General features: G+C 45.7%; 1 protein-coding gene across 4 annotated transcripts in view; it reads left to right on the top strand.

Moving 5' to 3' along the window:
* Positions 1-26,669, top strand: part of LOC115153340 (zinc finger MIZ domain-containing protein 1) — a 196,875-nt gene that overhangs the window by 124,067 nt on the left and 46,139 nt on the right. For all 4 annotated transcript variants that reach the window (XM_029698685.1, XM_029698683.1, XM_029698686.1 and 1 more), the window contains exons 4-5: positions 8,477-8,596; positions 22,028-22,141. In XM_029698685.1, coding sequence (XP_029554545.1) covers positions 8,528-8,596; positions 22,028-22,141 — 183 coding nt within the window. In that variant the 5' untranslated portion in view covers positions 8,477-8,527. The remainder of the gene's footprint in view (positions 1-8,476; positions 8,597-22,027; positions 22,142-26,669) is intronic.

Below are 26,669 nucleotides of genomic sequence, written 5' to 3'. Positions count from 1 at the left end.
TTTTTGTCAGAGGTATTACATTTTTGCAGTCTATGACTGGGGTAAATGCAGAGGTGTGTGTGTGTGTGTGTGTGTGTGTGTGTGTGTGTGTGTGTGTGTGTGTGTGTGTGTGTGTGTGTGTGTGTGTGTGTGTGAGAGAGCGAGAGAGCTGAAGAGAGAGGGAAAGAGGCCAGCTCAGCTAAGTGGTCTGGATTGGCTTGTTTGGATACACATGACTGCAGAGAGAGCCAGAGAAAGTGAGAGGGAGAGAGAGAGAGGGAGAGAACAGAGAGAGAAGAGAATAAAGAGAGAGAGAGTCACTCTGTGCCTTGCTGCAGCCCAAACTACATTAGAGCACATTAATCCATTCCACTGGCTGTTATGGCTGCTCACTCACAGGGCCGGGGAAAGGAGGGAGGGATGGAGAGCGAGATGGAGCGTGGCAGGGCTTAGAGGAAGGAGAGGGGAGGGAGTGAGCATGACAGAACCTTAAATGAAGGAGAGAAGAGGGGAATGTTGCTGTATAGACTGCTGAGGGATACAACACTTTCAAAGATGAATAGAGAGTAGCAGAGTACCTTCTCTTCTCCACCCGTTCTCTTTACCTCTCTCTCTCTTTACCTCTCTCTCACCTCTCTCTCTTTACCTCTCTCTCACCTCTCTCTCTTTACCTCTCTCTCACCTCTCTCTCTTTACCTCTCTCTCACCTCTCTCTCTTTACCTCTCTCTCTTTACCTCTCTCTCACCTCTCTCTCTTTACCTCTCTCTCACCTCTCTCTCTTTACCTCTCTCTCACCTCTCTCTCTTTACCTATCTCTCACCTCTCTCTCTCACCTCTCTCTCTTTTCTCTCTCTCACCTCTCTCTCTTTACCTCTCTCTCTCTCACCTCTCTCTCTTTACCTCTCTCTCTCTCTCACCTCTCTCTTTACCTCTCTCTCACCTCTCTCTCTCTTTACCTCTCTCTCTCTCACCTCTCTCTCTTTACCTCTCTCTCTCTCTCACCTCTCTCTCTTTACCTCTCTCTCACCTCTCTCTCTTTACCTCTCTCTCTTTACCTCTCTCTCACCTCTCTCTCTTTATCTCTCTCTCACCTCTCTCTCTTTACCTCTCACTCACCTCTCTCTCTTTACCTCTCTCTCACCTCTCTCTCTTTACCTCTCTCTCTTTACCTCTCTCTCACCTCTCTCTCTTTACCTCTCTCTCTTTACCTCTCTCTCACCTCTCTCTCTTTATCTCTCTCTCACCTCTCTCTCTTTATCTCTCTCTCACCTCTCTCTCTTTACCTCTCTCTCACCTCTCTCTCTTTACCTCTCTCTCTTTACCTCTCTCTCTTTACCTCTCTCTCACCTCTCTCTCTTTACCTCTCTCTCACCTCTCTCTCTTTACCTCTCTCTCACCTCTCTCTCTTTACCTCTGTCTCACCTTTCTCTCTTTATCTCTCTCTCACCTCTCTCTCTTTACCTCTCTCTCACCTCTCTCTCTTTACCTCTCTCTCTTTACCTCTCTCTCACCTCTCTCTCTCTTTCCTCTCTCTCACCTCTCTCTCTTTACCTCTCTCTCCCCTCTCTCTCTTTACCTCTCTCTCACCTCTCTCTCTTTACCTCTCTCTCATCTCTCTCTCTTTACCTCTCTCTCACCTCTCTCTCTTTACCTCTCTCTCTCTCTCTCTCACCTCTCTCTCTTTAGCTCTCTCTCACCTCTCTCTCTTTACCTCTCTCTCTCTTTACCTCTCTCTTTACCTCTCTCTCACCTCTCTCTCTTTACCTCTCTCTCTTTACCTCTCTCTCTCACCTCTCTCTCTCTCTCACCTCTCTCTCTCTCTCACCTCTCTCTCTTTACCTCTCTCTCACCTCTCTCTCTTTACCTCTCTCTCACCTCTCTCTCTTTACCTCTCTCTCTCTTTACCCCTCTCTCACCTCTCTCTCTCTTTACCCCTCTCTCACCTCTCTCTCTTTACCTCTCTCACCTCTCTCTCTTTACCTCTCTCTCTCTTTACCTCTCTCTCACCTCTCTCTCTTTACCTCTCTCTCTCTCTCTCTCACCTCTCTCTCTTTAGCTCTCTCTCACCTCTCTCTCTTTACCTCTCTCTCTCTTTACCTCTCTCTTTACCTCTCTCTCACCTCTCTCTCTTTACCTCTCTCTCTTTACCTCTCTCTCACCTCTCTCTCTTTACCTCTCTCTCACCTCTCTCTCTTTACCTCTCTCTCACCTCTCTCTCTTTACCTCTCTCTCACCTCTCTCTCTCTTTCACCTCTCTCTCTCTCTCACCTCTCTCTCTTTACCTCTCTCTCACCTCTCTCTCTTTACCTCTCTCTCACCTCTCTCTCTTTACCTCTCTCTCTTTACCTCTCTCTCATAATGCAGTCTCTCGCACTGCTCGCCAGACCAATGGGACTATGCAAACTGATCTAGGATCAGCATTATGCTCTCAAAGGCAAAACTGTCAGAACTCCTACTGGGCCCAGACTCTCTGAATGAACACTGTCTTTCCTCACATTTACACTGGAAATAAGAAATCACTCCCGCGCGTGTGTGTGTGTGTGTGTGTGTGTGTGTGTGATAGTATAAAGACATAATTTCCCTTCTCTCTGCAGTGTTGCTGGCCTCTCTTGGCCCCTGCCATGCTCCAGTGATTTCATATTACTGACATTGTGTCAGAGCAGTAATGTTTTGCCCCACCACCCCTTGGGTTGTTGTGCTCATTGCAGGGTAAAGTGTGTGTGTGTGTGTGTGTGTGTGTGTGTGTGTGTGTGTGTGTGTGTGTGTGTGTGTGTGTGTGTGTGTGTGTGTGTGTGTGTAATGACTCATATACTGGAGGAAGCTCTGCAGGGTAGTCACTAGCTGGCACAGTTACAAAGTCATACAATCTGATTTGACACCTAACCTTAGCCCTAACCTTAACCACGCTGCTAAACGTATGCCTAACATGCTGACCACACCGCTAAATTTAAACATACATGTTATTCAATTATTGCACCCACACTGCTGGCGCACGCCAACGAATGTCTGCGTAAAATAGAAGTCAGTTCTATTTGTGACGCTGAAGTCCTGCCTCTCCCATCTCCTCATTGGTTTATAGAAGCAGATACTCACGTGCCATCTCCTCATTGGTTATACCCACGTGGGTGATTGAAAGATGAACTGAGCTCGGTCGGTCGTCGTGGTAACTATGAAAGTTTAGATGCCAATCGCCATATAAAGTCAAGAGAAGAAAAATCCTGGAAGGAGGAGAGATGACTAGAAATGATTCAGTGGACCATTTTATGTGTGGATTAATTGGTGGAGTAGAGGACCTTGTGCATTTGAGGTAAAATAACAACTCAACGTTTATATCCCAGGACAAATTAGCTAGCAACAGCAAGCTAGATAAATAGGACAAATTAGCTAGCAGCTGCAAGCTAAATTGCCATAAATGTTTAATGCTTTTCGACCTGTCCCCAAAGTAATATAATTGGTTCAGAGTTTGTTTTGATATTTTAACCTGCGTGTCGTGATCCCGTTTGGTGTGTGGGGACAAAATCAATCTGCGCACGATTGGCCGTTTTGGGTACGGTGTAACCTTAACCATACTGCTAAACGTATGCCTAACCGTAACCACACTGCTAAACGTATGCCTAACCTTAACCACACTGCTAAACGTATGCCTAACCTTAACCACACTGCTAAACGTATGCCTAACTTTAACCACACTGCTAAACGTATGCCTAACTTTAACCACACTGCTAAACGTATGCCTAACCTTAACCACACTGCTAAACGTATGCCTAACCTTAACCACACTGCTAAACGTATGCCTAACCGTAACCACACTGCTAAACGTATGCCTAACCTTAACCACACTGCTAAACGTATGCCTAACCTTAACCACACTGCTAAACGTATGCCTAACCTTAACCACACTGCTAAATGTATGCCTAACCTTAAATTAAGACCAAAAAGCAACAAAAAATAAAATTGTGCATTTTGGTGATATATAAACAATGTTGACTTTGCCACTGTGTGTGGGGGGGGGGGGGGGGGGGGGTCTATGTGTGTGTGTGGGTGGGGGGGTGTCTTTGTGTGTGGGGGCATGTGTGGGTGGGGGGCTGTCTTTGTGTGTGGGTGTGTGTATGGGGGTATGTGTGGGTGGGGGGGTCTGTGTTTTGGGGTGTGTGTGGGGGTATGTGTGGGTGGGGGGGTCTGTGTTTTGGTGTGTGTGTGGGGGTATGTGTGGGTGGGGGGGGTCTTTGTGTTTTGGGGGGTGTGGGGGTATGTGTGGGTGGTGGGGGTCTTTGTGTTTTGGGGTGTGTGTGGGGGTATGTGTGGGTGGGGGGGTCTTTGTGTTTTGGGGTGTGTGTGGGGGTATGTGTGGGTGGGGGGGTCTTTGTGTTTTGGGGTGTGTGTGTGGGGGTATGTGTGGGTGGGGGGGTCTTTGTGTTTTGGGGTGTGTGTGGGGGTATGTGTGGGTGGGGGGGTCTTTGTGTTTTGGGGTGTGTGTGGGGGTATGTGTGGGTGTGGGGGTCTTTGTGTTTTGGGGTGTGTGTGGGGGTATGTGTGGGTGGGGGGGTCTTTGTGTTTTGGGGTGTGTGTGGGGGTATGTGTGGGTGGGGGGGGTCTTTGTGTTTTGGGGTGTGTGTGGGGGTATGTGGGGGTGGCGGGGGTCTTTGTGTTTTGGGGTGTGTGTGGGTGGGGGGGGTCTTTGTGTTTTGGGGTGTGTGTGGGTGGGGGGGGTCTTTGTGTTTTGGGGTGTGTGTGGGGGTGTTTCTAGTAGCTTCACTACAGTATTGGTGGGGTTTTATGGTTTCTTAAGTTATTATGATTCACATCCGGTTCCTATTGCTTTCAAGGCTTGTGATATGCACAACATATTGTGTGTGTGTGTGTGTGTGTGTGTGTGTTTGTGTAAGCCTGGTAATTTGAACTCGACATAGCTGATGAGGTTATTGAGGAGGCAGCTCCTCAGTGAACGCACACACTCTCTCTCTCACACACACACACACACACACACACACACACACACACACACACACACACACACACACACACAGTGTGAAACACATTTTGGGACTAAATCAATGTACCCCGAAAAAAAGGATCTGAGATCAGATGATGGACTATTATTTCTCAGTGTTATTTTGATAGTGAGGACATGGAGTGTAGCTAGCTGTGTTTGTGCTGAGATATTTAATTGGTTATTTAACCCATGTTTTTTCAGTCCTTCTTAGAATGGGAAAAACGAGTGACCTAAGCGGCTTTGAGTATCTGAGAAATGGCTGGGCTTTTTCACGCACGACAGTGTCTAGGGTTGACAGAGAACGGTGCGACAAACACAAAACATCCAGTCAGCGGCAGTCCTGTGGATGAGAGGTCGAAGGAGAAAGGCAAGAATCGTGCAAGCTAACAGACAAATAACTGCAGTACCTCGTGGTGTGCAGAACGGCATCTCGGAACACACCTCCTTGTCACGGATTGAATCACAACGAGTTTCACTCCTATCAGCTAAAAACAAGAAGAAGCGGCTCCAGCGGACACATGATAACCAACACTGGACAGTTGAGGAGTGGAAAAACATCACCTGGAACATGACAATGAGTTCAGTTTATTTGAGGTACCTGCACAGACCTCAACCCTATAGAGCATCTATGGGATGAGATGGAACGGGCTGCTGTTTCACAGCATCAATGTACCGTTGTCCAATCTGCAGCAACTGCGTGATGCCATTGCGTCAGCATGAACCAACATCCCTGTGGAACGTTTCAGACACCTTGACGAATGCCCCAAAGAATTCAGGCCGTTCTGGATGCAAAGGGGGGTCCGACCCAGTACTGGATGGGTGTACCTAACAAACTGTCCAGTGAGTGTACGTGACAGCACAACACATTTCTGGGGGGGAGGGAGAGGAGAGAGAGAGAGAGAAGAAGATAGGAGAGGAGGGTTAGAGAGAATGATGGTGTGTTAGCCTGGACAGACTGACAGAATGAACACATCCTACCTACATCACAGAAACAGCCCCCTTCCTCCTTACTTCCTTCCTTCCCTCCCTCCCATGTAGAACCTTGTTTTCACCTCGCTTGGTTTCCCTCAGACGTGGAGGGTCCTGCTATAGAGATCACAAACAAAGGCATCGCCTACAGGGGGGAGATGGAGAGAAAGAGAGGCAGAGAGAGGTTGTAGAGGAAGGGGGGTTGAGTTGAAAATGGAGAAAGCGAGGTTGAGGGGGGGCTGAAGCCCTCTTCCTTTCTCTCTCCATTTCTCTTCATCTCTTTTTCTCCATCCTTATCTTTCTCCCTGGTTTTGTGGTTTGTGATGGAGGTGTGAGGGACAGCATTAAAGCATGGGGTCGGAAGGGGAAACAGTTCATCAATAGCCACAAGGTCAGACAGTGGAGCAGCGGTTAGAGGGCTGGGGAGTCAGTATGCCCCTGCTTGTAGTGCACTGATCTACTGCAGGTCTGCCTAGCTGCAGGTCTGAGTGGCTGCAGGTTTGCTTGTCTTCAAGTCTGCAAGTCTGATGGGCTGCATTGGGGGAGGAGGGTGGGAGTGTGCCTTACTAATGGTCTCCAGATCTGCAGGTCTGTCTGGCTGCAGGTCTAAGCGGCTGCGGCTCTGAGAGGCTGCGGTGCGGTGGGGGGATTTGTAGCGCTTGTAAAGGCTGCAGACAGAGTGATGTTATGTGAGGAGGCTGGGATGGATTGCAGTGGGGAGACACCTCCTGGTCACTTTGTGTAACTGCGGCCACCGCTCTGTTCTGAGGACACTCCTTTGCCAGATTTGAAGCGCTGATCTGCTCCAGTCTTTCCACCAGATATCGTGGAATACACTGATTTGCTGATAAGACTAGATACTATAGTATTGTGATTACAACAAGGTCAATGTATGTTTTGCACTCTTACATGACAAAGTCACTGTTACAGTAGATGATGTCGTGTTTTTTGGGTCATATGGATCATGGCTCTGTAGTTTTCTGTGTTTTGTCCGACATTGAGTCCGACATGAGTTCTCAATGAGAATGCAATCATTTTAGTAGACTATATACTTCTTTTAGTAGACTATATACTTCTTTTAGTAGACTATATACTTCTTTGAGTAGACTATATACTTCTTTGAGTAGACTATATACTTCTTTGAGTGGACCATATTCCAGGTAATTCTACTCCTGTAATCCCTAATCTCCTAGGTTTAGAAACACATAGACTGTTTTACCTCCGATAGGTGTCCCTTTGAAGTTTTACTTTGAGCTTAATGAACGTTAAGCTCAAAGGTGTGTGTGTTTTCTCCTCCCGAGCTGAGAAACATCTCTTCTCCCTTTCTCCCCTCTTTCTTTTCCTCTTTTCCTCCCTCACTTTCTGTCCCCTGCCACCCTCACCTTCTCTTCCACCCTTTTCCTTTCTTCCTCCGTCCCATCCATCTGTCTGTCCATCTTTCTGATCCTCCCCCTCTCCATCTCACCTCTCCCGCTCTGTCTCCCCCCTATGCCTCTCTCCTTCTCAGCATGGGCTCTTAAAATTAAGCCTTTATCAGCTCTGTGCAACGCTGTAGAACCCCGGCTCCCCCAGTGCATCATGGGGGATTATTTCGCTATGTTCTTTGTATTGAGGAATTTGTAGCCGTGATGGAGATAAACGTTATGGAGGAAGTGATGGGGATAGAGGAGTGACTGACTTACCGGCAATACATCTACTAATCTATCCTCTCCTCTCTCTTAGAGCCACATGGCCTCGTGAAGTACAGAGCGAGGGATAGACAGGGGGGAGGGGGGGGAGAGGTAGTAAGAGAGGGTTAGAGGGAAAGAGAGGAAAAGAGAGATATGGAGGAGAAAGGGAGAGCGAGGGATGGCGATAGAGAGAGGGATGTAGGAAGAGAGAGAGGGAGGGAGGGATAGGGACAGAGAGCAAGACAAAGAGAGGTGGGATATACAGGTGGGGAGAGAGAAAAAGCTAGAGAGAGAGAGAGATGGAGAGAGGAAGCGACAGAACGAGTGAAAGAGACAGAGGCTGTGTTATCTGCTGTGAGGAGTAGCAGTACTAGTAAATCAGTCTAGAGGGGCAGACAGGATTGATAACCTTGAACAGGAGGTGCCCTGCTGCCTGCCTGTCTCTTTACTGGGAGATAATGGTTACAGTGATGTCCCCCAGGGGTTTGTGGGGGACTTCTCCCCCCCTGAGTGATGTGTAATTGGGGCCAGGAGTTTTGTTGGACAAGTAGTTCATGTAGATGATGGTTGTCGTCGATGGTCTTCTTTTTTTTTTCTCGCTCGGTTACACTCGTGTTGTTTTCATGGTATGATCTGGGATATATTCCAACATCACTGGATTGCTGAGTAACATCAAATTGAGTAATCAAGTAGCTAACTAGCGAAACCTTTTTATTTGGTTCTGGATTCCGAGATTACTCCTGTCCTAACAATGTTATGTCCTAACCAGGCTGTATATCTTCCTCCCTTTGTCTCTTAACAACCTGTCCCCTAACCAGGCTGTATATCTCTGTCCCTAACCAAATCTAACGCTTTGTCTTCCAGAGTGTTGATGGCGTCACGTTAGGCTAGAGGAAGCAGGAAGCAGTCATCAAGATGAACGCGTTGCCGTCGATGGACCGGCACATCCAGCAGACCAACGACAGGCTGCTGTGTATCAAACAGGTGAGACATAAGCAACTGACACCAAGGTTGTGGGTTCAAAACACGGAGGGATCAAATTCCCTCACTGTGTGTATTATCTCTAAGTTGTCTGCATGCTAAGTGGCATTGGCAGATATTTCAAAAGAAGGATTGCTTGGATCAAAGGTTATTTTTAAAGTACAGTAGATCCCTGATGTCTGTACTGCCCCTTGCTCATGTCGATCCTCTCCAATGCGACGAGGAGAGACTCCTCCAGTCTACAGCTGCTCTCTCCACACACACACCATACCGCCTTATATGGCGATCTGTTAGCCTTCCCATTAGCTACAGCTACACAGATCAGGTTGCACTGGGGCTGAGCGAGAGGAGAGCAGAAGACAAGAGAGAAAGAGAGAGAGAGACAGAGATAGAGAGGGATGCCCTGTTAAGTGCAAGAGACTGCTCTCTCAAGCTCCTAACTGTCTCTTCTCTTTAGTTGATCTCTCTCTGTTTTAGTCTCGTCCATTCTCTCTATCTCTCTCCAACTCCTGTCTTCCTCTCATTCTCTCCCTGATTCACTGACGTCTTGTTCTGTAATAGATAGCTCTGCTCTGAGACCTAAGAGCGAGTGAGTACAGATGTCTGCCCACATGCTGCCGGTGGGTTATTGTTTTGGTTTGGGGTCCTGGCGAAGGGCCAGAGGGCTGAGCTGTTTTCTACTCAGGCAGGTAGTGAACAGCCTGATCCCCAGACGGGGTAAACACGGACATTCAATGGAGGACCGGAAGACTTTGATGTCTGTCTGCCTGTAATGCTGCAGACATCTCTCTCTCTCTCTCTCTCTCTCCCTCTCTTTCTCCCTCTCTCTCCCTCCCTCCCTCCCTCCCTCCCTTCCTCCCTCCCTCCCTCTCGCTCTCCTTTTACATCTCAAAACAACACAGACAGACTTCTCTGTGGCAACTACAGTATGAACCTGTCTCACACTGGAGATGTAGGCTCTTTGACTCACATCAACCAGCAATAATGTCATTATCTCACTCATCTAGCCCTATCCCTACCTCCCTCTCCATCTCTCCATCTCCCTTCCCTCTCCCTTTCTCTCTCACTCATCTAGCCCTATCCCCTACCTCCCTCTCCATCTCTCCATCTCAATCATTTATCTCTGATAGTCCACAGCTGCTTCCACAATCACCCATCTCCACATTACAAAAGACCCACCATTAAAGGCTCTTCTCCCTCTCAGAGGTCATGATATTGCTGTCTGTTCTCAAGGCCTACCTCTGTGGGTGAACAAACAGACAACCAGACAAACACACACACAAACACACTCACACACTCCACACACATACACACACACACCATACCGCCTTATGTGGCGATCTGTTAGCTTACCCATTAGCTATAGCTACACAGATCAGGTTGCACTGGGGCTGAGCGAGAGGAGAGCAGAAGACAAGAGAGAAAGAGAGAGAGACAGATGTCGTGTCTTTGGCTATGCCGGATTAAGTGATATGACATGCTAACTTATAAAATGATTTCTCTATAATTAATATTACCTGATTAAGCTAATCATGTAAATGTAATTAACTAGAAAGTCGGGGCACCACGGAAGAACGTTTATAGAGCTGTTATCTTCCGAATAAACTCTTAAAATACTTTTCAGTCTCATAATGAAAGTTGTAAATTCTTGGTTATCTTCACGAACCCTGGCTAACAAGTTAAATCAGCAATACAAAATTGGGTTTAATTATTTATTTACTAAATAGCTAACTAATCACACAGAATTACAAATACACAGAATACAAATGACGTCATACAGAAAACGTCCTGGTGGACGGAACCTGGTTACACAAAGGAAAGGGGGTTGGGCTTGAATGAAAGAGCGGGAAGATTTAGGAACAGAGAAACAGCAGCTATGCTATCGTAAATACATTATCTTATGCATTCTAAATTACCGCCCATTTGGAAAAGGAAAATGCAATAAATATTTACTCTGAGCTGCGCTTCGGTAGATTGGTCGTAGATGCTGGCCGGGTTGGCCAACAGATCTTCTTGTACTCGGAACAATGTCTCTGGTGGTAAATTGGATACGTAGTGGTATCTTCGTCTGTTTGTTAGACTGGATCCGTCGTCCGTCCTTTCCTAGCCCACGTTAGCAGCGGCTAACTCAACGGCTAGGAAGTATCACTTCTGTAGTGAATAAGCTCAAAGTTCATACCAGTTCATACCATAGCTCACGCCGAGGTTGGCTTAGTTCTCATGTGTGTCCTTCTAACGTAGAGGCTGCAGACCTCCCGTACTGGAACTACTGGTTATCTTTTCATCAAAGGCTTATATAGTGGAGAGGGGGGAAGGAGGTGTTTCATCGTTTATAACCCCTGTCTCTTCACAGGGTTGGACCACTGATCGAGCAGGGCACTTTCCTTATGAAAACCCAATTCTCTCATTTGGAAGCTAAAATTAAATGTAATCTCCTAACAAACAATTTCAATATCAAACATTTCAATTGCATAACAATTCCATGTGACTCTGATAACTACAGGGTGTATACTTTCTCAGGTACAGTTTATGTCGTCCTGTCATCAATCATAATGTCTCAGATAACAATGAACTGACATACATACTCATTACGTTATATAGCATATTTCCAACTGGTTTTATTATCAAAATATGGTTCCTTTCCCCATTTGTTTGATGTTCCCAGACTCTCTATATTTAACAGGACAGCAGTCCTTCAGTAGGGTCAGTAAGAGAGGGGAAGGGAGAAAGGTATTTATGGGGGGGGGGTCATAAACCTTACCCACAGGCCAACGTCATGACAGTCCCCCCATGTTGGGTTCAATCTTGCGATTAAACTGCATGTTATAAACCAACATAAAAATGAATGTGGGTTGTCCTGGTTGTGGATCATCGTTGTGGTCAACCCGGGTGGGGTGTCTGCAAATGAAGAAGTCCGCTCCAAAGCTGGGCAGCAGATGTCCAGTTGGTGGTTGCTTTGCAGTCCCCCCTCTGGTGGTCGACCCGGGTAGGGTCTCTGCAAATGAAGATGTCCGTTCCATGGCTCGGCAGCGGATGTCCGGATTGGGATCGCAGTTCCGGACCCGTCGTCTGGTCGTCCAGACTGGAATATCTGGGCAGTAACTTAGGGCAGAGGTTAACAACGCACACACACTCATGAAATATATCATTACATTTCCTCCCAAATGAGCGGCGTTGTGGCACTAACTGATGGTTGTATGGGGGAGTTGTTTATGGCTCTATCACTTTCTATGTGCCAAAGAAAATGAAACAAAATTAATGAAAGCATAAACAAAACAAAATAGTTATGCCACCTTAATCATCTAATTGGACTGTATTCTATCTACGTCCATGGTCTTGGCAAAATGACCCTATCATGGCATTGTCTAATGTCATATCTCGGGCTTTCCTAATTTGCGGGGTGGCGCTTAGGGTACTATCCTAAGTTGACAACTATATGATAAGTCTACAGCTGTAAGGCACTAGTTTTGGGCAGTCTACAGGATGACCTATGGACTTCTGGTTAGAAAACTGGTGAGTGCTGTAGAGTCAAAGGCCTAGAAGTAAATGTTCAACTTTACTAAGGCTGGTATTTTGCTTGGACCCTTAAGTGATCGTAGCATAAATCCTAATTGGATGTTCCGTTGTGCATGTGCGTTTATGCTTACACAATCGCGCATGTCAAGGGAAGATAATCAAGTATCCTGGCAGATTACAACTTGTTCAGAATGAGTCTGACTTAGTCAGGTAATTTTCAGGTCAATGCCTGGAGGTCAGTCAGAATTGGTGTCAAGGGAGTCTGTAGTAGTTTTCTACAAGTCACGGTGTCTTCCACTATTGTAGTGGTGGTAGGTATGAAGTCTATTTCATAGCTATGTTATCCACGGAGGAGCTAACCTCACGACGGAAGTACTCTAAGTATTAGACCAGTCGTACGTGGTGTGATCATGGTTCATGACTTCTAATAATTTATTAGTGGCATGTGTTAACCATTGGAAGAGTGCAATGGAGATTCCCTTCCCCGTGTTGCACTCTGAGTGACTCCTATGTCGCTATTATCAATAGCAATTTAACTTGTGAGGTTACTAATCCTCTTACTGAGTGTTGCTGGACTGACTGTGGTATTGGTACTGGTATTCAAGGGGTCCAGTTGTCCTACCGATTTATTCTGAAATCTTATCTACCGGAACACATGATTGGAGCATATTACTAGTTGTATTGTAGTTGAACCTACACATGGCAAGGAATGATTATTGTTGCCATTTGTTTTGGAGGTGGACAAGTCCACTGGACTTCCTTTACGACCAGTGTGGTACACCTCAGAACTATCTTAGATGTGTTCTAAGATAATCCCCGTCTAGGGGCCTGTCTGCTCCTCACTGTTCTCATAGGGGAGTTTACAACTAGATTTGATTTATGCTCTGGCGGCCTCGTACAGTGTTGTCCGTAGTCTTGACCCCCCCACCGGCCTAGATGAGGCTCATCATGGGTCTGGGCTACTATTTCCCCCCTTTGTGTCTCGGGACCCCCCCACCAGCGGGTGGTGTTGGTGTCCGAGGCGCAAACGAAAAGGTCGGACCCTATGTTCGAGTTGTCAGTGGCCGCGTTATTATGAGAATGGCTGTAACCTTTCAACCAAATCTCCTGGTGTTTGTGCTTCAACACCCTCAGTGGCTGTCGAGGTCTGTCAGTCACCACCTCGTCCACGTGTGGCACCCTCTTCAGTACCTGCAAACTGAGACGAGGATATCGGTCTGTGATATCGCAAAGTGTTTCACCAGTGGGAGTCATCGGGTCAGTTGCTGGACTGACACCATTAGTGTCATTGTAAGGGGTGACAGTCCCCAACAAAGCAGAAGGTGTATCATCGGAAGCAGAGTGTACTCCGCACATCAATGTTTTTCTTGCTGAGACGGCCGCAGTGCTTGCGGAAGTGTCCGAAGGACAAGAGAAGTTCATCTCAACTACCGTATTGCACGACTGCAAGAAGGAGGGAAGTTGCTCATTCACAGAGACAGCTGGCTCGAAATCATGAAAAGAATGGTCAATCAGATTGGCTGATGGAATGTGTCGAGATATCGTAATATCTCCTTGGATCGGATTCTGCACCAAGAGGTTTCTAAAAGTCTTTTTCCCAAGGGGTGCTTTTGACAGATACCCCTCGTGAATGACTGCATTGCAGCTAGCGTTAGGGGAAGACAGTGTGGTCAGTGGAGAAGGCACTGTGGCCTGTGACCATACCTGGTTGGTTTTCCAATCCATCAATGGGAGTAATCGATCCATCAAGTCTGCTCCAAGTAGCAGGGTTACAGTTTCGAGGCTGGTAACATACACAGGGTGAACGAGCGATACGTCCTGGAAGTGTAGTTTCAGCATGACTCTCAATGTGAGAGGCGAGGTAGTCTGAGTGACCCCTCGAAGTGTAGTGTCGCATCGTTCCACTTTTAACCAACGTTTAGTTGGCTTCAAAGCCCTTTTGAGATCATCAAACAATGTTTGAGAGATGAGTGATATTGTCGCACCCGAATCAATTAGCGCATGACAAGCCGGCCCTGGATAGGGTCTTGAATGAGAGCGGGAGAAATTTGAACTTTAACGTCCATGCTATGGGTGTTAATTCCTGCGGACCTGGTGTCCGGTAATTCCCCGTCTAGTCCTTGTGACTTATCTTTTACCCTTTTCTCAAATTGTTCTAGCTTTAGTTCTTCACGTAGTGGAACTTCTGGAGAACATTGGTCTACGTTTTGATCGTCCTTCAACCCTTTGTTACACAAAGTGTTCTGACACTTTGTGTGGGTTGGGTGCAGGAACGTAGCGAACAGGTCGATTGTGGCGGTAGTCGTTTTGAAGGCGACGTACTTTACAGTTATTTCGACCGCGGCGGTTATTGGAATCATGGTTTCGTGGTAGAAACTGTTGTTGTGCGTCAGCTCTCGACGCTCCAATACCTGATAATGCACCCTCTAACTGGAGTGAGTGCTCCTGGTCAAACTTTAAAACCGAGTGGTCAGGGCTCTTAGAGTTGCGAGCTTTTGATGCCTCAAAAGCTGTGCTTGCAAGCTCTCTGAGTTGTAAGATAGGCAAGCCAACGTGGGCTGCAGGGCCCAAGTAGGTAATGAAGGTGGGATACATGTTCGACAGAAACATTTGTTTGAATGGTAACAGCTATTCCATTCCTGTTTCTGTGAGTAGGCCAAAGTAAGCTGAACGAAGCCTATGATAGAAAGCTTGTGGGTGTTCGTCCTGAGCTTGTTTGACCGTGTTAGCCAGTGAGCTATCGTGTTTGCGAGTCGCAGAACCACTGAATTCTAATTTCAAAGCTGTGGCAAGTTTAGCGTAGTCATTTAGCACGTGTTGCTGTTGTAGGCGAATGAACCTCGTCACGTGTCTATTCGACGTTCGCTTCAACAAGTAAACCCTGTCAGAACCCGTAGCGTTCGGGTAGCCACCCAACGCGTCCTCTATGTCAGCTAGGAACGTCTCAGTATCGTTTGGCTGACCTGGAACGGGGTCAAAGGTGGGGAAATTCTTGACGAGTTTGTCAAGGTATTCCGCGCCAAGCGGGCGGAGAGGATTGGCTTCATCATGTGGAGAAATTGGGGCCGAAAGGCCAAGAGGAGAAGCCAAGCTTTGGCTTTGTTGGCCAAGAGGCTCCATGTTACTCAGTGCCGAATGGCCAAGAGGAGAAGACTGAGGGACACATGATGGAGGCAATGTCTGAAACCTATCATCTTCACTCCTTTGAGTACCGGACTCCGGTTGCTTGGATGGGTAGTCATGCTGTAGAGCGTGACCATTCTGGACTTCCTCCAGATGGTACCTAAGGGTGGTCTTCTGCTGCATTGCAGAGTCCACTTGAGCGCTTAGAGTACCAATTTTGGACACGTGAGTGTCACACCTGCTCCTTTCGGTCTCAAACGTATCTGTCATGGTTTGCAGATAGAGGTCTCGAGTACGGAGCGAGAGATTCAGTGATGAGATTTCCTCTGCTTGCTTAGAAATCAATATTTCCATCCTCATCACCTGAGTTCTCTCATCATTCATTTGGTCAGCGACTTCAATAAGTTCTGCTGATTTGTCATCCAACTTAGTCATTGTGTTCATCAACTGATCGTCTTTGGTCTGCAGAATTTTGAGGAGCACCGTGTTATTTTGAGTAACATTCAACAAAACAGCATGCATGTTGTCAAGTTGAGCGCTCCTGTTTGTAGATAACTCTTCAGATTTATCTAGTTTGGCGTGGACATCATCGTATTTAGTTTTGGCTAAATCGAGTTGTTCCTGTAGCATATGATTTTGTTCCTGTAGAAGACGATTTTGTTGAAGAGCTTGTGCTCGTTCATCGTCATAAGTATTTGCAATTACTTTTAATTGTTCCGATTTCAAACGCAGTTCCTCGGCTAGCAGAATGTTTTCATTTCCTGCTTTTGTCAATAGTTGCTCAGTTCTCTCCACCTGTGCCCTCATGTTAGCCATGTCTTGCACGTGCTTCAGCTGTGCACTGTGGTATTGGATCGATGCCAACCTTTGATGGCGATACATAAGTGCTAAAGTGGAGAGAACCGTCACAAAGCCTGTGTTTGATGGTTGATTTTGGAGAGCGTTCGCAATTTCGGCTGTGTTTTCGCTAATGTCATAATTAGGGTTGGTATCCCTGCTGAGGTCAGAGATCGATCCTTTTATGGGTTGAGGTTCACTAATTAGCGGAGTAGTGGTGACCACCTCCTTTGGTAGCTTGCACATTATTAGAAAAATTTAGAGGAAATATTTTCCTATTTTTTTTCAATGTTTGGGTTTGGAATTCATTGGAAGCTGCAAAGACAAGTTTAATCTATTTATAGATGTTGACGAACCATCAGTACTGTACCAGTAATGTGGAAGTTGGATGTGAATGAATTTGCAAAAGCAAATTTAATGAATTAATCAATGCCAATGATTAATCCTACCTGGGTAGGCTATCTGGGTATTAAACTTGAATTAACCTTAGAGGTTGCTTCATCCAGGTTAATATGAGAAGTTTTAAAAGTGTCTCATTTGATTGGAAGAACATTAAGGTATGTTCAACAATTTAACTTATTAAATTGAATGAGATGATAATCCATACAATCTCCATTGATTGGATATCATAAGTGTAAACAGTAGTTCAAATGTTGGGAACACCCCCACTATGGTACACTTCTTCCTTGGGCCGAAGCCACATGGGATTCCCGCTGGGGCGGGACTTCTGTCAGTACTGGATTACTGAATGGGTTTTGCAAAAACCAAATTTTAATGATTGATCAATTTTAATGATAAATCAAACCTGTATAGGGTATTTGGGATTTAAACTTTAATTAACCTGAGGGGTTTATTCATCTAGGTTAATGTGGAAAAAAGATTACAATGTCTCATTTAGAAAACTCATCAATTTGGATATTTTTTTTTTTAAAGATCCACTTGAGAATGTAAATCTGGCAATTTCACTTATTAGTTCAATTGAATAAGACATCGATATCTGTCTGGATATCATGAGTAACGACTTGAGTGTCACCTGACTAATTATTTGAAGTAAAGTACTGGTGACTCTTCAGAGGTGAGTCTGCTGGCACACGTTGAAATCCAACTCAAGTCGGATGAATTACAATGTGGCACAAACAAAATGGCTGTTTTCCCTTTTGTTAGTTTAGCATCTCGAGCAAGCTAATGCTACTTTATGCCTGAAAAATGCTCAACATAGGATTCCCTTGGCAAGGGAAAGGTTTTACTTATAACGTATTATGTTCAAACCCTTTTCGGCGATATTTGACGATGTTTTAACCGGAACTCGCGGTAAACAACAAAATGCACCGTGGTCTACTCGCATCGAAACGCGAGAGACAGAGATATCGCTGGTCAAGCTAATCTCTCCTAAATTTCAATAGGCTGGCTCTTTGTCCTCGCTCGAGAAATTAATAATGACCTAGCCAACACGCGTCTGAAACGCGCGAGGCAGAAATAGCCCCAACCCCAAACGCGCTATTTCTCAGATAGCTTTATCAGCCCTCCTACAGAACTGTATAGGGTATGCTACCCACTGACTACGTCAGAGCACAACACGGAGGCGATTCTCCAGAGCACACACGCACCAATAATTCCGATCTACAATTCCCATAATGTATATAATCAACTTGGTATATTATGTAATCTGCTTTTCAATTTTATATAGGCTGAATCAAAATGAAAGCTTCATCCTATTTTAGATTCCTCGCACGGGGGCTCCATATGTTATCGAAATTACCCAAACGTGCGGCCTAGTTTTAGAGTCCACACAGGATGCACCAAATATGTCTGTTCACACCCTTTTCGGATCATTGAACAATGTTAAATTCTTAGGAAGCAGAGTATACTCTGGGCTAACAGTGGGGAAGGCACTGTAAAATTGGGTTTAATTATTTATTTACTAAATACCTAACTAATCACACAGAATTACAAATACACAGAATACTAATGATGTCATACAGAAAACGACCCGGTGGACGGAACCTGGTTACACAAAGGAAAGGGGGTTGGGCTTGAATGAAATAGCGGGAAGACTTAGGAACAAAGAAACAGCAGCTATGCTATCGTAAATACATTATCTTATGCATTCTAAATTACCGCCCATTTGGAAAAGGAAAATGCAATAAATATTTACTCTGAGCTGCGCTTCGGTAGATTGGTCGTAGATGCTGGCCGGGTTGGCCAACAGATGTTCCTGTAGTGGAAGAATGTCAATGGTGGTAAATTGGATACGTGGTGGTATCTTCGTCTGGTTGTTAGACTGAATCCGTCGTCCGTCCTTTCCTAACCCACGTTAGCAGCGGCTAACTCAACGGCTAGGAAGTATCACTTCTGTAGTGAATAAGCTCAAAGTTCATACCAGTTCATACCATAGCTCACGCCGAGGTTGGCTTAGTTCTGTCCTTTACATGTGTGTGTCCTTCTAACGTAGAGGCTGCAGACCTCCCGTACTGGAACTGGTGAATGTCTTTTCGTCAAAGGCTTATATAGTGGAGAGGGGGGAAGGAGGTGTTTCATCGTTTATAACCCCTGTCTCTTCACAAGGTTGGACCACTGATCGAGCAGGGCACTTTCCTTATGAAAACCCAATTCTCTCATTTGGAAGCTAAAATTACATTTAATCTCCTAACAAACAATTTCAATATCAAACATTTCAATTGCATAACAATTCCATGTGACTCTGATAACTAGAGGGTGTATACTTTCTCAGGTGCAGTTTATGTCGTCCTGTCATCAATCATAATGTCTCAGATAACAATGAACTGACATACATACTCATTACGTTATCAAGCATATTTCCAACTGGTTTTATTATCAAAATATGGTTCCTTTCCCCATTTGTTTGATGTTCCCAGACTCTCTATATTTAACAGGACAGCAGTCCTTCAGTAGGGTCAGTAAGAGAGGGGAAGGGAGAAAAGTATTTATGTGGGGGGGTCATAAACCTTACCCACAGGCCAACTTCATGACACAGAGATAGAGAGGGATGCCCTGTTAAGTGCAAGAGACTGCTCTCTCAAGCTCCTAACTGTCTCTTCTCTTTAGTTGATCTCTCTCTGTTTTAGTCTCGTCCATTCTCTCTATCTCTCTCCAACTCCTGTCTTCCTCTCATTCTCTCCCTGATTCACTGACGTCTTGTTCTGTAATAGATAGCTCTGCTCTGAGACCTAAGAGCGAGTGAGTACAGATGTCTGCCCACATGCTGCCGGTGGGTTATTGTTTTGGTTTGGGGTCCTGGCGAAGGGCCAGAGGGCTGAGCTGTTTTCTACTCAGGCAGGTAGTGAACAGCCTGATCCCCAGACGGGGTAAACACGGACATTCAATGGAGGACCGGAAGACTTTGATGTCTGTCTGCCTGTAATGCTGCAGACATCTCTCTCTCTCTCTCTCTCTCCCTCTCTCTCTTTCTCCCTCTCTCTCTCTCTCTCTCTCTCTCTCTTTCTCCTTCTTTCTCTCTCTCTCTCTCTCTCTCTCTCTCTCTCTTTCTCCCTCTCTCTCTCTCTCCTCTCTCTCTCTCTCTCCTCTCTCTCTCTCTCTCTCTCTCTCTCTCCGTGTCACAGTGTTTAGTAACATCCCTACTGCTCCTTGTCTCTCTAAAGCTGTTACTGTTAGGCTGTCTGGTGGGTAGCTCTCCCTCTCCTATTTTCTCTATTTTGTTCCACCAAGTTACTATCAAGTTAAAGCAGCAGCTGCTCTTCCTGGGGTCCAGCAAAATGAAGGCAGTTCATACAATTTTAAAAACATTACAATACAATCACAGATTTCACAACACACTGTGTGCCCTCAGGCCTTTACTCCACCACTACCACATATCTACAGTACTAAATCCATGTGTATGTATAGTGCGTATGTTATTGTGTGTGTGTGTGTGTGTGTGTGTGTGTGTGTGTGTGTGTGTGTGTGTGTGTGTGTGTGTGTGTGTGTGTGTGTGTGTGTGTGTGTATGCATGTGTCTGTGCCAGTGTTTGTGTTACCATGCCTGTGAGGCTGCCGACACCTCTCCCTCTGCTACCATGTCCCTCCAGATTGGAAAACACAGAAAGGGTAGGCGCTAATGGAACGAGTGAGTAGCTTTCTTCGGACTGGGCTTTTCTCTTTCATTTTGTTTTTCCCAGTGTAAATTTAGACACATTATTCTCTGTGGCAACTACAGTATGAACCTGTCTCACACTGCAGATGTAGGCTCTTTGACTCACATCAACCAGCAATAATGTCATTATCCCACTCATCTAGCCCTATCCCTACCTCCCTCTCCATCTCTCCATCTCCCTTCCCTCTCCCTTTCTCTCTCACTCATCTAGCCCTATCCCTACCTCCCTCTCCATCTCTCCATCTCCCTTCCCTCTCCCTTTCTCTCTCACTCATCTAGCCCTATCCCCTACCTCCCTCTCCATCTCTCCATCTCCCTTCCCTCTCCCTTTCTCTCTCACTCATCTAGCCCTATCCCCTACCTCCCTCTCCATCTCTCCATCTCCCTTCCCTCTCCCTTTCTCTCTCACTCATCTAGCCCTATCCCCTACCTCCCTCTCCATCTCTCCATCTCCCTTCCCTCTCCCTTTCTCTCTCACTCATCTAGCCCTATCCCTACCTCCCTCTCCATCTCTCCATCTCCCTTCCCTCTCCCTTTCTCTCTCACTCATCTAGCCCTATCCCTACCTCCCTCTCCATCTCTCCATCTCTCCATCTCCCTTCCCTCTCCCTTTCTCTCTCACTCATCTAGCCCTATCCCTACCTCCCTCTCCATCTCTCCATCTCCCTTCCCTCTCCCTTTCTCTCTCACTCATCTAGCCCTATCCCCTACCTCCCTCTCCATCTCTCCATCTCAATCATTTATCTCTGATAGTCCACAGCTGCTTCCACAATCACCCATCTCCACATTACAAAAGACCAACCTCTCCCTCTCAGGTCATGACATCGCTCTGTTGTCAAGGCCTACCTCTGTGGGTGAACAGACAGCCAACCAGACACACACACACACACACTCTCTCTCTCTCTCTCTCTCTCTCTCTCATAGGAGCTCTATTGTCAGACTGAGCTAAATCCTCTCTTTCAGACACTCACCTCAGCTGCCCTACAAAGACAATACCTCTAAGTGTGTGTGTGTGTGTGTGTGTGTGTGTGTGTGTGTGTGTGTGTGTGTGTGTGTGTGTGTGTGTGTGTGTGTGTGTGTGTGTACCTCTCCTCTGCTAGGATGCACTGAAGAACACATTTCAGCTAGGATGAAAATAATACATGCTTTTAAATGGGGCTCAATCTCCTCAGCTAGAACAAGCCAGAGCACAGAACCATTCACCTCCTGAGCTGTGGGGAGGGAGAGAGAAGGAGCTAAAGAGAAGGATAGTACGAGAGAAGTAGAGGGAGAAAAACGGAGCGGGAGGGAGGAAGAAATGGAGGAAGAGAAGAGAGTCAGAGAGAAGGAGAAGGAAAGAGAGGAAGAGGCCTAGTTTAAACCCCTCATTGTGCTCTTCAAGGCTGAGTAGTGTGCAGACAGAGCGAGAGAATAGAATGAACCGATTTTAACCTCTGTGAAAGAAGAGAGAAGGTGAATGTCAGCACACAGAAATCTCAGCTGCTCGAGCCTAAGCCCAGTACCCCAGTAATTTAAGATTGACGGCGGCCTCTTTTAGAGAATAGCCGTAAGGACCCTCACCCCCTACCAGCAACGCCCACTCAGGCCCTGATGCATTGTGGGTATAGAACCTATACCCTGCTCAACAATGCATCAAGTCTGCTGGTAATGCCCTCACAGTCACCCACCTAATCCTCTCCTCTAGTCGTACCTTCCTCTCTTCATATCTCTCTCCTGACCCTTGTCTTTTCATCCATCTCTCCTCCTAAAAAAGCCCCATGTCTACGTAATTGTGACAATGGTTCCAGCTACATTTATTATGAAGTGAGATATTTCTAACAGCCAGTTTTTCTCTCGTTTGTCCGACAGCACCTACAGAACCCGGCTAACTTCCACACAGCAGCAACAGAGCTGCTGGACTGGTGCGGAGATCCCCGAGCCTTTCAGAGACCCTTTGAACAAAGCCTCATGGGATGCCTAACGGTAAGAAGACCCGCGCTGACCGTCTCAGCCAATCACAAGTCTCCATTACGGCTACAAACCAATCACACACCTCTGTTGGTTGTGTCAGCCAATCACAGCTCTCCGTTAGGGCTACGAACCAATTACATCCCTCTGTGTGTTGTGTCAACCAATCACAGCCCTCTGTTATGGTTATGGGCCAATCACATCCACCCCCGTTCCCATGTCAACCGATCACAACCCTCAGTTATGGTTACTGTTACTGTTAGCGACGGCGAAGTGAAGCAGCTGCTCAGGCCTTCAGGGGCATGTGACCGAGGTTAAAGCCCCAGTCACGCTTCACTGTCTGCACACACACACACACACACACACACACACACACACACACACACACACACACACACACACACACACACTGAGGGATTATTTAAAATACTATTTGAAGAGGTAGGGTTTCAGATGTTTTCAGAAGATGGGCAGGGACTCTGCTGTCCTAGCTTCAGGGTGAAGCTGGTCCCACCATTGGGATGCCAGGACAGAGAAGAGCTTGGACTGGGCTGAGCGGGAGCTGCCCTCTCATAGGGGTTTGAGGGGGAGGGCCAAGAGACCAGAGGTGGCAGAATGTAGTGCTCGGGTTGGGGTGTAGGGTTTGAGTATAGCCTGAAGGTAGGAAGGGGTAGTCCCTCTTGCTGCTCCGTAGGAAAGTTCCATGGTCTTGTAGTGGATGCGAGCTTCGACTGGAAGCCAGTGGAGTGTGTGGAGGAGCGGGTGACATGGGAGAACACTAGGAGGGCTGCAGCACTCTGGATGAGTTGCAGGGGTTTGATGGCACAAACCATCGGCGAATTGCAGTAGTCCAGACGGGAGATGAAAAGTTTAAAATGTTAATGTCACGTGTGCTATTACAGGGAAATGCCTTTCTTGCAAGCTCGAAACCCAACAATGCAATAATCGATATCAATGTAGAACTAAAAAATAACATAAGGTAGATCAAAACACGATAAATAAAATAAGAAATAAGAAGAACATGAGAAAGTACTGAACAAAAATATAAACGCAACATCCAACAATTTCGAAGATTTTATTGAGTTACAGTTCATATACTGAAATCAGTCAATTGAAATAAATTCATTAGCTTCTAATCTATGGATTTCACATGACTGGGAATACAGATATGCATCTGTTGGTCACAGATACTGAATCTTAAAAAAAGGTAGGGGTGTGGATCAGAAAACCTTCGAAGAGGTGCAAATATTTTTTTATCATACCTTTATTTAACTAGGCAAGTCAGTTAATTAAGAACAAACTCTTTTTTACAATAATGGCCTAGGAACAGTGGGTTAACTGCCTTGTTCGGGGGCAGAACAACAGATTTTTACCTTGTCAGCTCAGGGATTCGATCCAGCAACCTTTCGGTTACTAGTCCAACGCTCTAACCACTAGGCTACCTGCCGCCCAAATTATGATTAGAACTACATTGATTTGAGGTTCACTTATATTGTGAGTAGTGCCTTTCCTCAGCCACAGTGTGTTATATGTGCAAAAGTACGATCTCACAACTCGATGAAACCTTCACTCTTGCGCAGACATTTAGAAACAAACAAAAAGCCACGGGAGTTTTTTGAGCGAGAATTAAGACGACTTTCAAGGAGTAAGACAAGTATAAAAGCAACAGATACCATTAACAAGAAGGGGCTAGAAGCATCTTATATGGTGAGCTACCGAGTGTCTAGGACAGGCAAGCCCCATACTATAGTGGAGGACTTAATTCTTCCTGCGGCCGAGGATATGGCTGGGACAATGCTGGGGGAAAAGGCCAAAAAAACTATACAGACAATGTCTTCATCAAACCACACTGTTTCACAATGCATCAGTGACATGCCAGGAGATGTTTTAAAACAATTACTGCTTCGCATAAAAGGCAGTGAATTCTATGCGTTACAGCTGGATGAGTCAACAGATGTGGCGGGCCTGGCGCAGCTCCTGGTATATGTCCGTTACGTTTATGGGGGGTTCAATTAAGGAAGACATCCTCTTCTGCAAATCACTGGAAACCAGGACAACAGGAGAGGATATTTTTAAAGTACTGGACAGCTTTGTGACATCAAACTTTGGTGGTAAAGATGTGTTGGTATCTGTACTGATGGCGCAAAAGCCATGACAGGGAGACATAGTGGAGTGGTAACCCGCATGTGCAAGCAGTTGCTCCCGACGCCACTAGGGTACACTGCAGCATCCACCGAGAGGCTCTTGCTGCCAAGGGAATGCCTGACAGCTTGAAATACATTTTGGACACTACAGTGAAAATGGTTAACTTTGTTAAAGCAAGGCCCCTGAACTCTCGTGTATTTTCTGCACTATGCAATGATATGGGCAGCGACCATGTAACACTTTTACAACATACAGAAGTGCGCTGGTTATCAAGGGGCAAAGTATTGACACGTTTTTTTAAATTGAGAGACGAACTTAAAGTTCTTTACTGACCATAATTTTCACTTGTCTGACCGCTTGCATGATGACGAGTTTCTCACACGACTGGCCTATCTGGGTGATGTTTTTTCCCCTCACCTGAATGATCTGAATCTAGGATTACAGAAACTCTCCGCAACTATATTCAATGTGCAGGACAAAATTGAGGCTATGATTAAGAAGTTGGAGCTCTTCTCTGTCTGCATTAACAAGGACAACACACAGGTCTTTCCATCATTGTATGATTGTTTTGTGTGCAAATGAACTCAAGCTTACGGACAATGTCAAATGTGATATAGCGAAGCACATGAGTGAGTTGTGTGCGCAATTATGCAGGTACTTTCCCAAAACAAAAGACACAAACAACTGGATTTGTTATCCCTATCATGCCCTGCCTCCAATCCACTTACCGATATCTGAACAAGAGAGCCTCATCGAAATTGCAAGAAGCTGTTCTGTGAAAATGGAATTTAATCAGAAGCCACTGCCAGATTTCTGGATTGGGCTGCGCTCAGAGTATCCTGCCTTGGCAAATCGCGCTGTTAAGACACTGATGCCCTTTGCAACCACGTACCTATGTGAGAGTGGATTCTCGGCCCTCACTAGCATGAAAACTAAATACAGGCACAGACTGTGTGTGGAAGATTGTACAGAGACTCTCTCCAATACAACCCAACATTGCAGAGTTATGTGCATCCTTTCAAGTACACCCTTCTCATTAACCTGTGGTGAGTTATAAACAATTTTCGATGAACAAATAAAGTTTTATATGTAAGATGGCTAAATAAAGAACAAAATGATTGATTATTATTATATTATTATTTGTGCCCTGGTCCTATAAGAGCTCTTTGTCACTTCCCACGAGCCGAGTTGTGACAAAAACTCACATTCTTATGTGTCACGTGTGCTCCCTCTCCGGCCTCTATGTCACCAGGCTGTTCGTTAGGGCGCACACCTGTCACCAGTGTTAGGCGCATAATGACACTCACCTGGACTCCATCGCCACCTTGATTACCTGCCCTCTGTTCCTGTTTCATGTCGGCGCGCTGTTTGTGTTTCTTGTTTATTTATTTATTAAATGTTTTCACTCCCTGAACTTGTTTCCTGACTCTCAGCGCACTCGTTACATTATGTTTAATAAATGTATTGTATAGGGTGTGTGTGGCAGGCTTACAATGATGACAAAAACAACATTTGAGAGTGCGCTGACCGTGGTGCTAGAGAGGGTACGCAGCTGGAGGTTGAATTTCTGAAGGGGTACGGGACTATAAAAAGTTTGGGAACCACTGCTCTAAAACAACGTTGGAGGTGGCTTATGGTAGAGAAATTAAATTAAATTAACAAGCTGGCAACAGCTCTGGTGGACATTCCTGCAGTCAGCAAACTAATTGCATGCTCCCTCAAAACTTGAGACATCTGTGGCATTGTGTTGTGTGACAAAACTGCACATTTTAGAGTGGCCTTTTATTGTCCCCAGCACAAGATGCACCTGTGTAATGATCACGCTGTTTAATCAGCTTCTTGATATGCCACACCTGTCAGATGGATGGATTATTTTGACAAAGGAGAAATGCTCACCAGCAGGGATGTAAACAAATTTATGGAAAAAAATTGAAAGAAATTGTCACGGTTGTCTGAAGAATGGGACCAAGGCGCAGCGTGTGTATCGTTCCACATTTTATTTTAACTGTGAAACTATGCAAGACATACAAATAAACTCATAAACAAACAACAAACCATGATGAAGAGGTGCAACATACACTTACTCAAAATAATCTCCCACAAAACCTAGTGGGAAAACCAACAACTTAAATATGATCCCCAATTAGAGACAACGATGACCAGCTGACTCTAATTGGAGATCATCCCAAAAAACAACAACATAGAAATACAGAAACTAGACAAAACCCCCAACATAGCAATAAATAAACTAGACAAAACCCCCTGTCACGGCCTGACCTACTCTACCATAGAAAATAAAAGCTTTCTATGGTCAGAACGTGACAGAAATACGTTTTTTGTGCGTATGGAACATTTCTGGGATCTTTTATTTCAGCTCATGAAACATGGGACCAACACT

This window comes from Salmo trutta, chromosome 18, assembly GCF_901001165.1.
Source record: "Salmo trutta chromosome 18, fSalTru1.1, whole genome shotgun sequence".
NCBI lineage: Eukaryota > Metazoa > Chordata > Actinopteri > Salmoniformes > Salmonidae > Salmo > Salmo trutta.
The sequence above is the reverse complement of the archived record's forward strand: the minus strand, read 5'-3'. Positions and strand labels throughout refer to the sequence as shown.